The sequence below is a fragment of the Argiope bruennichi genome, chromosome X2 (assembly GCF_947563725.1).
Source record: "Argiope bruennichi chromosome X2, qqArgBrue1.1, whole genome shotgun sequence".
NCBI lineage: Eukaryota > Metazoa > Arthropoda > Arachnida > Araneae > Araneidae > Argiope > Argiope bruennichi.
Genome location: NC_079163.1, coordinates 113,437,399 through 113,456,075, shown reverse-complemented (window position 1 = coordinate 113,456,075; position 18,677 = coordinate 113,437,399). Strand labels below are relative to the sequence as shown.

At 28.7% G+C, this 18,677-nt stretch overlaps 1 protein-coding gene across 2 annotated transcripts in view; it reads right to left on the bottom strand.

Moving 5' to 3' along the window:
• The window catches only part of LOC129959917 (fibroblast growth factor 17-like), a 100,881-nt gene extending 82,859 nt beyond the window's left edge, over positions 1-18,022 (bottom strand). Inside the window, exon 1 of one of the 2 annotated variants that reach the window (XM_056072816.1) lies at positions 17,880-18,022. In XM_056072816.1, coding sequence (XP_055928791.1) covers positions 17,880-17,947 — 68 coding nt within the window. In that variant the 5' untranslated portion in view covers positions 17,948-18,022. The remainder of the gene's footprint in view (positions 1-17,879) is intronic. The other variant, XM_056072818.1, reaches the window with a different exon arrangement.
• Between the last annotated feature and the right edge of the window lie 655 nt (positions 18,023-18,677).

Genomic DNA, 18,677 nt, shown 5'->3' with positions numbered 1-18,677 from the left:
TAACAAAACGCATTACCTTGATTTGCAGTCCAGTAATGTCATGCATTTTCAGGACAGAAAACTATAAATCCACGAACAACCGGTGGCTTTTAAAAAAAAAAAAAGAAGTTGCAAACGAGAGGATTAAAAAAAGTCCCAGCAGGTAAGAAGTAACTGTTGAAGCTCTCTCAAGTGTTATCGCGATCGCTTTCATTGTTAGCTTCTGACCTTCCCCAAGGCCATTTACGGAAGGAAGGAGTTACATCTATTTACCTGAGTCGACTACCTGCTGACAAGTGAGTTTCACGAGACAGCTTAGACTCCCACCCCACTTTCCCCCATTCCTTAGCGTAATATCTCAGAGCGTATATGAGCAGAATATGCAAAGATATTCAGAGTAAATGGAAGTATGATGAAAGATCATTTATCGAAGATCTTCGTTTTCTCGCCGTTTTCGTTTATTTCTAGCCGTAAAAAGAGCAAACGCTGAATTAAGACCCAGTAAAAGCTGCGTCTTCTTTTTCAAGATCATCCATTCTGGGGGCATTACTGAAAAGAATATGCAAAGATGTTTGAGGTAGTTGGGAGTTTAATAAGAGATCGTTATATAAAGATCTTGTTTTTCTCACTGCTTTTCTGCTTTATTGTAGTAAGTAAGTAAAAACTAAATTAAGATCTGGTAAAAGCTGAATCTCTTTTTAAGATAATCTAGTGCGAATGAACAGATTATGCAGTGATGTTCAGAGCAGATGAAAGTATAATATGAGATCGGTTTTGAAAGGTCTTGGCTTTATCACTGATTTCGGTTGTTTGTTTGTAGAAAGTAGATAAAAACTGTATTAAGATCGTGTAAAGACCAAAGATTCGCTCAAAAGATTGTCCAATCTTCGAGCTCCAGTAATTATGAATTAAGCAACGCTTACATTAAGCCAGTGTTGTCACGTCGCTTGTCAAAAGGCTGTCTGGATAAAGGCAAGCACTTATCTTGATGAGACAACTGCATTCTATAGTCCCATTATTTTCTTCTTCTGCGCATGCTGGATCTTACTCTCATGGCAATAATTACTTAATGTAAATGTCCCCGTATCCAGCTTTCATGCGACCAAGTGGCATCTCCATACCCATCCTATCTCCTTTTGTTCCACTTTTCATTCCAGTTTGTTTGTAAGATATGTGAAATTAAATTCAGATGGTGTAAAAAAAATAACAGAAAGGAACGGTCATAAATCCATAAAATTGTCAAAAAATTATTATGGTGCACTTTACAATAAAAAAGTACTACGAATTTTGTATGTTTAAGCTCTCTAGAAAAACATCACATTCCATTTGAAAAGGATACATACGTAATGAAGGAAAAAAAAAATAGTTTGTGAGATTCTTTTAATTAGGTAACTATGGAGAGTAGAGTTTTAGTTTAGCTGCAATATTTGGAGGTAAGTGGCTTTCTTACAGAGTTTTCAGGTGAATTTGCTTCATTTTGTTTAGCTAGAAAGAGAGAAGGAATGGATCAACTTCTTTCAAGTAGCTACCTCCAGCAACCAGTTCGACCGTAACGAATAATTCGTCTCCTTAGTGTTCATTGGTCTACTAGTTCTTGAGTGATGTTATTTATGTATATAGCCAAAAGACAAAACCATAAACCGAAGCCATGAAATGCCTTAAACCACAATATCACTGGGGAGCTTTAAAAGAGTTCTTCATTAATAAACACGGATGAATTCTTGGAGTGCTCTTTATTAATACCCCTGCCGAGTTCTTGAAGTGATCTTTATTAACAACTACTGGTGATCTCTTCGAAGTATTATCTATTAAACAACCATTGGTAAGCTCTTGAAGTGTGCGTTTTTAATAACCACTAGCGAGCTCTTAATGCGTGTTAATCTCAAAATTAATTAGTCCTAAATTTTTGCATAGCATTCTAAATTTAAAATTCTCTATGCCTACTCGGAAAAGAAAATCCCATGAACATTTATTAGAAAAGCTATTTTCTTAATTTCGGTCTAATTTTGGCATGAAGTAAGAAAAGTTACCTGGGCAATCCGGCCCTAGAACTAAGCGAAACAAATACCAAGATATGGTAGGTTTGAGTAGGCCCAAAAGCATTCTTAAGAATAAAGGTTACAAAAAATTTCAAAAGCTGTAACTTACGTTTTACGTAAAATCCATCATATATTTTATCTCAAAATTTTATCTTAAAATAAGAGAGGCCATCGTTTAGAAATTTTTTTTTGAACATTTGCATTCAGAACGAGAAAAAGTTTCAAAAAATAGCATACTAATTTTCTCGAAAATAAAATAAGTTCCATAGAAGGCAAAAGACAGTGCAGCATTCATGTAAGTAGTAATATTCAGATTTTCATATCCTTCATGAAAGACCACAATAAATATCTGTACGAACGTGAAAAGAATGGCAGTGCAACAAAATTACAAGTAAAACGACTATATGTTCAACATAATGCTATCATCCCAGTTCAATCTTTTGTGATACCTTCATTGAAATTCTACCTAGTGATGTAATAAAAACTTTCTGAATTTCCGAATCTAATCTGCAGTAAAAGTTGATACATTTAGAAAAAATTATTTTTTAATACACAAATACATTCCGACAGAGAATTCGCTTAGTAAACTTGTATTCTAAGCACGTGTAGATCATTTTCTATCCTTTCATTTCCCCCTACTTTACGATCTAACAGGTGTTGAACGGTATGATTTTCCGTAAGCGAAATTTCGATTCATATTAAGATTACAATCGTTGCGTAACTCAACGGGTGTCCACTCTTTATAAGTATACAAGAAAAACAGTTCTTAATTACAAAATATAAAGAAAAAACATTACTATCAATTACTACAATATTATATCAACACCAATCATTCTAAGCTTAGAAAACTTACATGTCCAACCAAAATTAATTATCTGTTTAAAAGATCTTAGACACTTTCTAATCAAAAAAGAAAATGCAGCTATAATTTTTTTTTTTTTTGATTTAGTGACTGATTATTGCAATAAACCTGATTTATCTTCAGGCATATAAAGCCTTGCCACACAGACCACACACATGAGACATAGCAAATGAAATGGATTCTAATTTAATTATAATTAGATACTCTATTATTCACTTTCATTTAACTTGATTTATTTCATGTTTGTAAAAGAAGCTTGTGATCTCTTTTCCATTCTCTTCCTGATGTCCCCTTCCCCTTTTTTTAAAGTTTGTAAAAGTGTACGTTCTTAATAAAAAAAAAAATTCAATATTTTCATAACTTAATCATCAGTTAATTGATTAATTTATTTAAAGTTTCAGTTTATTCAAGTGCTGCCATCTGGTAGTGAATTTCAGAAAAAAAGGATTACAAAGCTTTATAGTGTTTATAAGTTAAAGCGTCAAAAAAGTAAAAAATAGTTAAAATAAAAATATGTACTTTTCCGCACATTAATAAAAGTGTGTTTCTAAAATCTGTTTTTGCTAAATGTATTTATTTTTAAAAGCAGTTACAATGCTTGATTGCATAATTGTGATAATTTTCTGCTTTTTCCATAAATTCGGTTCGATTTTTCATTCACTTTCTGATTTACTTGAGTTCTGAAATTCTTTATAGTTGCCTTCTTCCGATGACAATTCAATATTTCAAAATTTTCAGAACATAATTATCAAGTAGTCGTTTAAAATTATTTAGCTTTGATTTGACTCAGGAAAAGAATACCTTTCTGCTTAATGAATTTGTAAAAATTTAATTGCAAAATTTCCCCATAATTTTAAAAACAAAATTATAAATTATATTGAAAATCAAAATGTAAAAAAAAGGCAAAAAAAAAAAAAAATGTCACCATGTATATCAGAAAAAAATCATAAACATTGATAAAACAATTTTTGACACAATTTTGCACTAACAATTTTTGATTTTGATTTTTGATTTTTAAAAAAAAGTATAGTTTCTACATTTTAAAACATTTACAAACGCGTGATGAAAATTAAATTTTTATTTTATTCAAATAATAATTTTCTATTGTGTGATGTCGATTGTTAGGACGAGTGCATTAATCTGGTGTATATTTTTCAGCTATTAGAGGTCATAGTCTAAAATATATTGAAAATGTATAAGCGTCATCTTTTTGTTGTTAAAGGGATTTTTTTTTAATTCATTAAATAGAACATTTGAAAATATTATGCAAAAAAGCTAAATGTGGCAATGTATTGAGGATGGCGGTTAAATCAAAGGTGCTGATTTTTTTTCTTTCAGGTTTAATGAATTATTACAATATAAGACTAAATTACATTTCTATTTTTAGATAATTATTTTAATAATAAAGGGTTGTTGTTCATTTTGTATTCACTAACATAATTTAAATAATTAAAAATGTCATTTCTATATATTATTTAAACATAATCAATCCTGTAAAATATATGTGGAAATATGGCTGAACTTACAGCATAATTTTAAAAACTTTTTTACTTACGAAAACTTATTTTTTGCTATTGTATGATAAGGAAAAAGTGTTAAAGAAATGAAATGATGATTGTAGGATGATCTAATTGAATAGAATTTGGTTGCTGAATTATGCATAGAAGAGTCAAAAATGTGCATGGTTAAAAGTAACAGTTTTCCAGAACAAGGATAATATTCAGAACTTTAAATAATTGTAATATGATCAGAAAATTAAGCAGATAGATTCTGATTTCTTCAGACTTATTCACTTGATAATTATAAAGCCTTCTTGTATCAGTTCTTTTGATGGAGAAAACTGAGTATTTGTAATTACTTATTACATCGCATTACTCTTTATATTCAGATATTGAAATCTTCCGCGCTTTTGTGCTTGCGCCAATCAATTTTTATTTCACCAAAATATGGGTGAGATGACGGAGATAAATAAGGTTTATTTTTTAACATGCAATATATAGAAATACTACATGATTTTGAATTAAAACAAAATTATCAATTCAAAAATAAAAGGAAAATCATTATTGGAAAAGGATAACAAAAAGAAAAACGGATATATTAAAGAGCTCTCGAAAAAAAAAAAAAAACTCTACACCCTTTGTGGAGTAAAATCATCAGGAAATGATAGGTACGGGATTCTGAAACGAGAAATGACTTCTGTTCGTATTCGAAAAAAAAATTATTTCACTTTCGATGAACTAGATAGAAAGTTAAATCTTACTCTTGAACCAATGAGTATTAGATCATTAGATGAGTATTAGATCATTCAAATTTCGCATAATCAATTACAAGATCAAATTTCTTCAATAATTGTTACACATATATTCTTTCCTTTTATTTTAATTTACTGAATGTTATTCCTAAATTTTATTATGTGGATGGATACTTCACTGACAATCTTCAATAAGAAATAAAACTGCTATTGTATAAAAATTAGTAATTATTATGGAAGTAGTGAAAAATATTTCACAAACATTCATGAACTGAACCAGTTTTAGGAGGCAGAAAATCAAATAAATTTTTATTAATTATAAGATGACAGAAAAAGATTGTTATCATCCATCAGTTTTAACTATAAGGCTGCATTGTCAAACTTCAGTCATCATGAAAGAATTAAATATTTGCTTATTTATATTTAAATATTACTGTTTTTCATTTAATCAAAGCAAATGATTAATAATACTTTATGAAGTTGCATCTGAAATGAATATTTTATTAGCTAATAATTATTTCGAACACTAAAAGATGTGCCAGTCTAGACGAACTGCCATCCAATTGTTAACAATATCTCAGATCTGCTTATATGTCATTTGTTTATTTCGCCATCTTCATCGTGCAATTATCTTTCTTGCTGCGCTTTGTTTCTTTGCAGTGGAATCTTCCAAATGCATAATATTCAAGAATACTCAGATCAAAAATTAATCTCTAAAATCGAATTGAAACAAATAGTGATCCACAAAAAGAAAAAGTTGTACCGCCAAATACGATATAAAAAATGCTGAAAGAAAATATTAGTAACAAATTCTAATTAGACTTGAAATGCGAATATAATGAATGAACATAAAACTGCAGGCCTCAGCTCGCTGATCTTTGCTAAAATCCAGCATAAAAATCTAAATAAAATGGGAAGTTTACGATATCATAACTAATTTTTATCCATCTTAATTTTATCCTCACGTTGATAAATCGTCCAATTTACACATTACGAAAAAAAAACTATTATTTAAATCCCTTCCCCCCCCCAAAAAAAAAACAAAGATTTGCATTTCTGATAATGACACAAACCAAAGGGGGTTAGAATATTTTTTGATTTTACTCAGCATTACAAACGGTTGTAGACGGTTATGTATACTGATTTTAATTCTAATTAAAATAAAACAAAACTACAATAGCCCCCTTTATAACTTATTTCAAAATAAGTTACATAACAAATTAAGGCTTTTTTTATAAATACCACAAAAAAAACACCTCTTTAGTAGCAAATAAGTAAAACTTTTGTGCTAGCAAAAATAAGTTAACGAAATTTATGAAAGAGTAAATTGAATCCGAAATATAGCAAATAAGAATATTAAACTATTTCTTTTTAAAGAAGAATTGCATTAAAGCTATAGACCACTAAAAACTCCTTTTTAAAAATTTTAATTTAAAGCTTTGCATATGATTTAACAAGTATTAAAACAGTAATTCTGCTTATGAAGAAAAAATTAAGAAGACAATCTCACAACATTATTTTTCAATAGTTGTCATAATAATATAGATTTATCACAGTAATTTGTATTATGTCGATTCCTATACACAGCATAGAAACAGAAGATTTTTCATATCTTTCTGACTTCGTTGCATAGGAACTATATGATGATTTTATTAAATATTAATAATTTTGGAAATTTGGTATAAATATATTAAGAGTTCTATGATGAGTTTACTTATATAGGTAGGCAGGCTATAAAAGTGATGTTTTGATGTCAATAACTTTGATAAATAAGAGTTTACGTAATATAGCAATGTAAGAATATATAATTTTTTTTTATTAGAAACAGAATAAAAATGAAAGTATCAATTTCTTAAATCCAATAAAGTACAAATATTTTGTTCAAAAACTTTAAAAAAAAGAGAGAGTTTTTAACAACATGAAAGATTGCAGTTAAAATGTCGTCATAAAACAAGGCCAATATGATCCCCAAAAAGCAATCAATTTGATGACTGTGACAAAATGATCAACTGTAGCCTGTTTTTAAACTTCAGCTTTGTCATAAATACCTAACAGTGAGGGCAAATATAAAATATAATTGACACTTATTGGAGAAGGATACTATAATTATTCCTCTGCAGCTTTTATGTGATATAAATTTTTTCTCAATATTCGTTTTTGTTCAATAAAAAATCCATATATTTAATAAAATATATATTTGTATGGAGTCATTATCATACCGTTCATCATTACAAGGATATCTTTTATATACCTGTATATTAAATCAACAATCAAAAAGATGTGACACAGTCAACTTGACTTCAATCCCTCCCCATCGCCTCCAGAGATTATTGAATTTAATCTTCTTTAAATATCACTTGCTTCATTTTTATTTACCTTTTAAATTTCATTTGATTAGGATTTTGGATAAACGTTAAGATTTCAGGCTATGCTAGGATTACTAAAAATTGATTTCTTATTTATTTTAGCCATGGGCAGATTTTAGCCATAGTATTCAAACTTCCAGTCCAGAAGTTTTATAAACGCCTAATGAATAAAGGAATTCGTTTGGCAGAAGAAAAATGAATCGGGAGGAGTTAGGATAAAAATTCGATCTTCAGGATATGCTCTTCGCCAGTATTATTTAAAAACCAACTAAGTGGTATTTGTTTTAGTAACGAATTTCCAACCACGGTTTTCTTGATTTTTCTTCAAATAAAGTATAATGTAGGCGATTACTCCTGAAAATCCTTTAGGAAGACACCTATTTCCTTAATGGGGTTAAGTCAGACTTACATCTCAAATGCTGTAAAGTGACCCCTTTGAACAACAGAAAATGGTGAATTTTGAAATTTATAACATATTTCCTTTATCTCATGATAAAGGGATCGTGTGTCGTCTTCCTCATCTTCAGCAGCACTGAATCATGGATTTGAATATTACAAATCAAAAGAAAATAGAAACAAACCACAAGGATTCTTAAGATCAAGACTCATGAAGGCGATGTTCATTGAGTCTTGAACCTATGATTCACTGTTCTAGAAAACGAGTTTCTGTCACTATTATGCCTTGAATGTATTGCATGCCAGTCTATATATTACCAGTCTATTTACATAGGCATGTATAGAATTATTAATTGATACATTATTCACTACGGCCAAGATATCATGTCTATCATGAATATTCACTGAGCACTTCTGACCCGTTATTTCGTCTTTTCAGAGAGAAAATTATTATCAAAACTTCTGTATATGAACAACAATTAATTTGAAAAAGAACATTTTTATTGGAAAACACATAAGACTGTATAAATCCCATTAGTTACTAGTCACATTCATTCATACTTTAGTAATAATTCATTCATACTTTAGTTGAATGTGGAAATAAATATTAGACAACAGCACTATAATGATTGAAATTCAATGTACAAATTGTTTAGGGCAGTAGATAGCCCAAATTAAGCCAAAATCACTCTTTAATTGAAGGTGCTTAACGCTGAAAAGTATACTTTCGCAATTACTGAAAGCCTTTACCATCTTCAATTAAGCAACATGTTCGACATGAAATGAAGACGATATTTGCAGTAGTTGTGAAGATTTTTGCTTAGTGATTAGCATATCCAACATCCCAGCTGGTGTAAAAGGCTGCTTGTTTTCCGTATGCAGTAGGAACCCTAAACGTTTAGCAATAATATTTAATTACGTTGCTGGTGAATTGCACCTTGTAGGCCGGCCATCTAGTCATATTTGCTACCAGATTTTAGCTTATTTTTGTATTTCCATCTTTCTTAACAGTTTGCATGCTGAATTTGAGTCAACCTATTTATTCAGTATATTTTAACTCATCAGATATCTTTTTAGTTTCTTCCCGATATAGGAGGATGTATTAACAGTTTTTCATTACGATTTAGCTTGAAAACGTGATGGTAAATCCTTAACTCTTTTCTATTTCAATTAAGAGCTTTTTGTGCTCGTTTTTAGTTGATTGTTGATTCCTAATAATCTTAAAAGAAAAAATAAAACAGAGAAATTCAATATTCATCTATAGTAGACCTATAGTACAAACAACATAAAGAATTTTAATTATCATCGTTATTAATTGAAATCTGCTTTAAAACACAAATTGCAGTTTTAATTACAAATACACATAACTTCCAGAAAAATATTCCGCCGATACTACCGTGAATATATGATAAATAAAAGAACATAACACTTTTTTGTTCAAATATAAAGCACACAGTACACTCAAAGTACAATCTAGTAACTACCTGTATCTTATATTCAATAAAAAAAATAATTAGAAACCCTTTTCAGTCATATAAAAAAAACAGAACAGCAGTTGCTGATTCAGAATCAGCAAAAATTAGTGAGTCAAAATGTGTAAATAAGTTAACAGTTACATTCGTTTTTAATTTTTTAACATTTTACCACAATCAAAAGTAGAATCAAAAATTGTAACAATATTACTTCTATGCAAGATATTTTTCAGAAAGAAAAACAAACATATCATGTGATTATATTATTTTAGTAAACAATTGGATACGTTTTAAAATTGTAAGTTTTGCAGCAATCTTAATTAGAGATCAGAAATTATAACAAATATAATATACATCTAAGATGACTGCGTTGCATGTAAGACACATTTGGAAATCTTCCATTTTGAAAATGGAGGGATATCTCATATAATTAGATTAGTTCTTCTCATAGATTAGTCAAAATTTTTATTAAAATAATGCTTTACTTTGTATTGATATGGCAGAAACAAGAAAATAGTAGTTAAGTCATAATAGATGATGAACAATGAAGCAAGCATTCATTATTAACATATTTTAACAGTCCATGAATCTTTGTCTAAAAAATAAATAGAAAAATCTTCAACTTAATTACACTGACCAGTAAAAAGCTGTGCCATCTTTTATTAGGACTTTCTTTTCTTTCTTTCTTTTATAATTTAATCAAACTCATTAAAATAAATGGCTTAATATTCCACAAATAAATAAGGAAGAATGGAGTAAAATACGAAAAAGTGTTGTTATCTCTTATGCGCAGAAGGAAATTTACGAAAATTGTAAAGTCTCTAAACTTTTCGTATTCTAAAATCATGTTGTGCAATTTTGAGGTTTAATGAAGGAATGATGGTTTGAAAGTTGATGGGTCATGTGGGTGGCCATGAAAGATTATTTATTAAGGAAAACTAATAAAATTTTGACTAACTATTTGAAGTATCATCTTGTGAAAACTTCACAGGTTCTCAGAGATGATTTTATTCAATATTTAGAACTCTCAAGCAGGAAGTGTCAGAGACTATTTCAGCAAGAGCCAACACATGGATGCAGTTAGTTTAAATGATTTTTTTTTTTTTTTCATTTTTAAACACTTTTGTTTAACTTGACTCGTTTCATGTTTCTCATGTTTTGTAATCGATTTTTCACTCACTTCCTGCTATTCTAGAAATTTGAAATTTTACATTCTCTCAATGGCCATATAATATTTGCATGATTTTAGAATTAATTAATTAATTAATATATTAATTTCATTACATACTAGTGTCGCCACCTCGTAATGAATGTTTTAAAAATAACTTTGAAATTCTAAATATTTATGATAGTGAAGTGTAATTTAAAAACTAAAAAGTAGAAAGTAATAAAATTATTCTTTTTTATTATATTAATAAAAGTGTATTTTTAAAACTATTGTCATTACATTTATTTAATCCCTAAGTTAGCTTCGAGTCATCTGAAAGAGCGTGTACTCTTAGATTTTCCCGAGATTTGTCAAACTTTGCACAGCTACAAAATTCAACGACATGAAATCATAAGCTGCTGAATGCGACCTCGGGTCACATTCAACAGTGTAAAAACCTTCGGCCTAAATTAAAATAAGTAAATAAATCTTTTCCGCGAATCAGTCAGATCAAACAGAGAGTTCAGCTTTAAAATCCATTCTTTCGCAATGATCGAATATCTCTAACAATAAAAGTTAGCTGTTGGTTCGAAAAAGTAACATGTTCTTCCCAAAGAAAAGTCGAGACGAATTCCACCTGAAGCCAGCAAACATCTCTAGTCAGGGATGTGCAATTATTTTCGAAGACCGTGGATGTGACAGCGAATAGAAAAACCAGTTCAGTTGATGTCATCAGGAACATAAACTGTGAAATCGTAAAAGAAGTCGGATTCGAGTACGTTGAAGGAATTATGCGGAAACAAAAGGTGGTCTTCCACGGAATTGCAGTGAAATACGATACTAGACTCCCACTGCTGTGTCGAAAGAGATGTAATTGGTGTTTAGGTTCAAGACTATTGAATTCTTTCGAGAAGACCTACTTTTCTCCAAATGAACTATGATAATATAGTAGGAAAAAATTCTTGATTGGCAACAAAAAAATAAAAATGAGAATAAATTTTGAGGATTTTTTTTTTTTTTTTTTTTTTTTTTTTCGAAACAGGCATAATTTCGTAGTTTCTTTCGAGAAAAAATATGGAACTTACAAATGGTAATTGATTATTTTTGGAATCATTTCGAAAGTGACTCTTGTATAAAACTAGAATATTTGATCCAAGGTGCACTTATTCTCAAAGGATACAAAATCAATGGATGAATCAAGACTTGTTTCAATGGATGAATCAAATCCTGTTTTTATTCCTTTCTTTCTAGACAAGATTAAAAACTACAAAATATATATTAATTCAGGATGTCTGACTTCTTAAAGATTTGTTTTGGTGATAGAACGCGCCAACATATAAAATTGGAAATAAACTATTACTCACGACAAGTACAAATAAAAGCGAAACTTCATGTTAAGTCGATTTGTGGTGCCTTGAAAGAAATTTCATACATGAAAATAATTATTTATTGCATTTCCACAATAAATTATATAATAATTTATTGCATCGCGCTAATTGACATAATAAAATTTTAAAGAATGAATGAAAATGATAAATAATTAAATTATTTATACAAAATGAACATTTCAATCACAAAAAATAATAGTTTCTAAATTAAAAGTAAAAGCAATTGTTTCTTAAACTTATAAAATACTTGATATACGAATTACTAGAGTATGTGAAATGTGTTTCATTTTTTCGTATATTTTATAACAAATTATTGGATAGTGTTTCTTGGCATTTTTAATACTTCCAAAATTTAATATTAACACATAATATTAATTGTAAAAGCTGATTTTGTATAAATTATTATAATACACGCAATCCTTTTATTATAAAACAACACTTCATTGACTGCCAAATGTATTTGTATTCGGGTAAAACAAAATTATATAAATAAATAAAAATTTAAAAAACGAAGCTATTTTCCTTTTCTTTTTCAGTCAATGTTTCGGGGCCTTCAGAAACACGGGCCTCGCATGCTCCCAACATTCGCCACCCACATGGGTCGGCCTTTCTCTTACTATTCAATGACATTACAATACTGAACTGCCTTTATTTACTAAAATACTATCAATATTTCTACATTTGTACAGTAGCATTTAAAAAGACGAATTTTTCAAGGACCCCTATTTTTTAAAGTTAGTTCTAAAGTTAAATCTAGATATTTTTTATTTAAACTTTTTTGAAATGAATATTTTTTATAACGAAAGGTGGACAATGCATGGAGTTTATCCAAAATTGGGGAAAATCCTTACTTTTTAAAATCCAAGGCATTTGATCATTTTATATAATAGTTTTGACTAAGACAAATTGAGCAAAATGTTAAGTTATGGAAGGTAATTAATAAATTTTGTGACGAAAATTTTTATTACAGTTAAAAGTATTTTTCCATTTCTTATTTAAAGATCGACAATTCATTTAGTTTAATTTTTATACGGTCCCCAAATTCTGTCTTGACTTATTATTCCCTCGTGTGGTCCTTTATACACCTGAGAAGTGAAATTATGATCACTGACTAAAGATAGGCAACAAAGACAAAAATGGCAGCACTGCTAGCAAACTAAAGTGGAAAGTGAATTATAACGATTCAACGTCGTTCGTTCTTCCCCCCCCCCCCCATGAAATGAATGTCTTTTAATCTTGAAAACTAAATAATAATTCATTGATAAATAAAAAATATATTTAAATCAACATTCTATTAGCCATAAGACAATAAAAAAATTTCAAAAGTTTAATACGAATTAAAACGAAATTTTTTTAGGAATTAAAATAGAGTCATGCTTATTTCAAACACTGAAATCAGTTCGTTATATTTTGTAATTATTTTGGTTAAACATGATTACTCGTGATAAGATTAATTATAAACATGAAGAAAATAATCGACCAATAACTAAATAATATTTTATACAGGTTTTAATTTTATTTTGAAAAGACACGATAAAAATTTCTACAGACATAAACAGGCTAGGTGCAAAAAGAAAAAAAAAAAAGCTGAACTTCTTACAATAATGAATTATGACAAACATAAACATCAAGAAGTAAAATAAGTATGAAATAATTTAAAACAGGAAATAATTGAAAATTTATTTGGGACTAAATGCTACAACAATTTTTATATCAATGAGATTTTTTTTTTTTCCTTTTGCAATTGGTTTCAAGAAAGGATAAAATTTTGAAATGAGCAAATGATTTTATACTTATATGACACAGACTGAATTAACTATAATAAATTTATTAAATTAAAATCTTCAAATAAAATAATACTTAAAAAATTCAAAATAATTATTTCTTAAACCGCCTTAATTAGGGTTTCTATTAAAAATATACATTACAAACTTTTGCTTTTGAAATATTGGTGAAGTGAGAGGTGAAAAAGGGGCATATTTGACAAGGGCACCAGTGACGGGGATGCCACGGAAACAAAATGTTATTACTTTCATTTCATGCATTTGAGATCAAATATCATCCAAAAATCGGAATTCGAACGATTACTATTCCTTAAGCGATGTCTCGCTATGCTATAGCCTTAAAATATAAAAATAAATTCATTAAAAACAGTTTTGCAGAAGCCCTTTTATTAGTGTAATAAAAAGTAAAATGTTCAATCATTTTCAAACATTTTTTTTCTCTTTAATTCATAATTCAGTGTTGGAAAATATTATGGAGTCACCAATCAGTTTCTCTCACATTTTTACCAAGTGATATCCTTAGAATTAAATCAAAATTGAATTAAATGAATCGAATATTAGACAATTAAATTGTAAAAATATTAAAATAATGCATTTTCATATGGAATGCAAAAAAAATTTAAGCTCTGACATTCTAGGAAATGAGTGAAATAACAGAATTCCATCTTTACAAACAAGAAATGAATAAAAGTTAAATAAAAATGTATAATAATAAAAGTTAATAGTCGAGAGTTTTGAACTCATACACAGCAGGTGTGGTATATTTGTAAACAGCTTCATTATCATTTGCTTTTCTTGGACAATTCAAAACAAAAAAATTCTCGTAAATGTGTTGTAATGTAATTTATTTTCAGCACATGTTTTGAAAAGAATATTAGACATTTGCGCAGCACATACCGGCAAAGGTTCCTGATATTTATAAACTGTTGCTTTTTTTTTTTTTTTTGCTGTATTATGACTACGATGAATTCCTCTCGAGCGGTATAATTCAAAGTCCTCTTTTACTGTCGATCGGATTACTACCGTCGCGAATTCTTTCAATACAAGCGAAAGCGGTCATTTGAGACCAACAGACGAAGACATATGAATAAAAATTTATTTGATAAGAGGCGGTAAGGAATTGTCCGTATCTTTTGGTGTTAAGAGCGTTTCATTATCATCAGGAAAAAATAATTCAATTTATATTTATCTCTTTAAAGTAACACTCGATAATTTTTACAAATGCTTTCAATACAACTGGTAGCATACATTAGAATGTGCACAAAAATTTATTTGTTTAGTCATAATAAGAAATTACCCATATATTTCAGTTTTCAAAATATTCTTTCGCTATGAAAATTTACATTTCGTTTACATTTGCTAGAAATTACTTTATTTGTTTCATAACTGTATCATAATTTTGTCGTATCCATTGAAGATACAGCATTAAGGAATAAAAAATTAGTAATAAGGAGCTTAAAAAAATTGGATTCACTGTATACGATATTCAGAGATATTATGAACTCCATCTTTAGCTTTTAATGAACATAAGCAAGTAATTCGAAAATAAAGAAATATGACAGATTTATATTTAAATATTATATTGGAAAAAATATTCCAAATTCTTTATCTAACAAGACATAAAAATATTTTTTTCTAAATAATTTAAGCTTGAGTGAAGAACAAGGTTGTAAATATACATTAAGTGAATTTATTATAATTATTATTCATTTTTACGAACTTTTCTTTAACATAACTCGTTTCATGTTCCTGAAGATGGATTTTTTTCAACTGATTTTTCACTTTATTCTTGATATCTATAAGAGGATATTAATATAAAGCTACCGTAAAAGCAAAGACGCGTGGGACGAGAAGGTCTTTGTACCGTTAGTAACAGGAATGAAACCGATCCCACTTACCACGAATAAAATATTCACATGAGAGTGAATAATAATAAATCTTTTACAGCCTTTATTAAATAGTTTTATCAGACTAGTTTCATGTTTGAAATTTTATCAAGTGGGAATTTTATAATCGATTTTTCTTTCACTTTCTGATGTGCTACAAGACTAAAATTCTGCACACTATTGTGCTCTTGATAACTATACGCAATTTTAATACTTTCAAACACTTATTACCAGTTCATCTATTAATTTAATTAAGTGAATCGGGGATAACGATAGCTTCAAAATTCGTTAATATTCATAATAATGAATTATAAATTAATGATTAAAAAGTAGAAAAAAATTAAAACAAAACGATTTTGGTTTTTAGTAAATAAATTTATGATTTCAAAATATGTTTTAATAGCATTTATTTACTATTTAATCAAAACTGTTATTACAAGGTAATTTGCATTAAAGTGCTTGATATGCAGAAAAAACATGTATCAATGTATAACCCCAATAAACTGTCCATGTACGTAGTTATTAACAGAAGTTATTACCATTTCAAAATTCTGCATTTAATTATTGACTAAAATTATTACGCTTCATTATTGCCTAAAATCTTTACGCGGTGCCACGTTTTCTAGCGAAACCTTTGCAAGGAAAAAAAATAAGAGCTATGACAGCTTATTCTAATATCACTGATTTTGTTTTCAAACAAGTTTTTATATAAAATAATTTTCTCTCTTTCAAAACATTTTGTTTACATACTTATTTAAAATATAAAAATACCTAATCAAAATTATGTAAAGTAGAACAACTGCTTATTTTTAACAATGAATTCAATCAAATCCCTAAGTTTTTCAATGAATTTGAATACATGGAGGAACATAAAATCAAAGCATGAAATTTGGATTAAAAATTACAAATAAAGCAGTTATTTGTTATACGGAGAAAGGCATTGAATAAGTTACAATGCTTCGCTACAAATAAAAGTTTTGGCATATTTCAAAGTTGTTCATATTTCAACGATGCATATTTAAATGAAAATAATGCGAAAGCAATAATTCACTTAAAAAATGGATTGAAGAAGCAAAAAATGAATTATTTATAATAGATTAAAAAAAATACTGATACCGTAAATATATATAATCGACTTAAGTTATATAAAAATACTAGCTAGAGCAAGTTCAGAATATTATATTGCTAAATCAACACATATTCCGGTAATATGAAAAATGTATTTTGTTGGAAAGTAGTAAGCAGCAACAGAGTTATTAATTTTCAGTTAAATCTAAGGATAAAAAGCAACTTTGTTTCATACTGAATTCAGGTTTCTTTTTTTAAATAATTTATTTATTTGCCGAGTTTAAATACTGAAAACAGCTTGATTATTTTTTGAAACTCGGACTGCTTTCTTATTATCTGTGCTTTTTTAACTTTTAACTTAAAATTTTTTACGTAATTATGAATATACCGAGCAAGAAAAAAAATGAAAAAAAAAAAAAAACAGCTCCCTTAATAAAACTTTATAATTCTAGACTATTGTTGTCAAAATACAAACAGTTTGGTTGAAAATTTAATAATGCAACATCTAATTTCCACTGAGAGAGAAAAACCAATAATATTAGGGTTGTGCAAGACCAAAAGAATTGCTTAAGAATAAAGAGAATATACTCAGAAAAAAAATAACTAATAAAATAGAACATAATTTTAATTTTTATAATAATTTTTAATGAATAAAATAGAAAACAAAACAGTGTAACATACACACAGCTTGTAAAAAAAAGTAATATAATGCAACAGCATTAATGAAATCATTACAAGATATTTAAAATTTTAACTTTAATTTTTTTTCTAAAGAAGCAGCGCAAAATATTCTCTGAAAAACATAGAAACTAAAAATTTGAATCACCTTTAAATAATTATAAAATTAAAATTAAAATAAGTTTTTATTTCCGCATATAAGGAAAAAAGGGAAGGATCAAAGGTAAAAAAAAAAAAAAAAAAAAAAAAACATTATCACACTTCAAAAATCATTTTATTTTCTTTAATATAGTTTTTATTTTTTAACTAAAAAATGTATCCAACACACACAAAAAAAGGAGAAAATTAATTCTAAGGGGTACTACATAAATGAACACTAAAATTTTAAACATTCAAAAAATGACTGTCAAAGCACATTGCCAACCGCAATCCAACTAACCCATTTAATCAAATCATCCCGCTTAAAAAAGCGGGAAGCACCATCCCACTAAACCCAGCAGTCAAGTGGAAAAAAAAAAAAAAAAAAAAAATGCACTAAATAAGCGATGAATTGCAATTCTTACCTCGAAGCATACATGTGGTGATCTGCAGCTTGAATACACTGGGGACAATCAATCGCATGGCTGGACATACAAGCCCACGAGGTAATCAAAAATCCCGATGGTCATGCAAAAGGAAGGTATTCGAGTTACGTCCTACCGCTGAGCTGGTGTAAGGTACAACTGGAGAGATTTTTGCACCTTCGCCGTCCGAGCGACCAAGTCAGGGGGTGGGGAACTCAGCTGGATAGAGGAGGGAAGGGAACTTGGAAAGATGGATGATTGGTGGAATACTCCAACGACGTCATTATGTTTTCGATATTAAAATCGGATTCTACGGTGGAATGGTGGTGATATATAGTTTTTGTTTCGTTTAACGGAATCATAAGAGTACTTACTACCAAATACATTTTTTTGTCAATCAATTTGGTGATTTTATGCGCTGGTGCTACATTTGTTCCATTTTTGGAATGCATCGTTTAGCCAATAACGTTGCGCTTTTGATACTAAAATCTTATTCAAAGTGGAATATCCACATAATAGCAGAAAAAAGAAAAACGTTTTTCTTTTTTGGCTTTCTTGTTTACGAATTTCGTTAATTTAATCTTCCGGGTGAGACTGAATGGATGAACTCCACTCAATGGGGAAAAAAGATGGTTCGAGAAATGAAAAGGGAAATAACGCACTAATGCACAGTTTCAGTTTAGCTTCGCGTTATGTGTGTCTGAAAAAACGGCGCTGAATATTTTTTTTTATTTTAGATTTGAGATCAACTTGGTGAATATTTTTAAAAAGAAAATTCATCTTCCAGAATTGACAGAG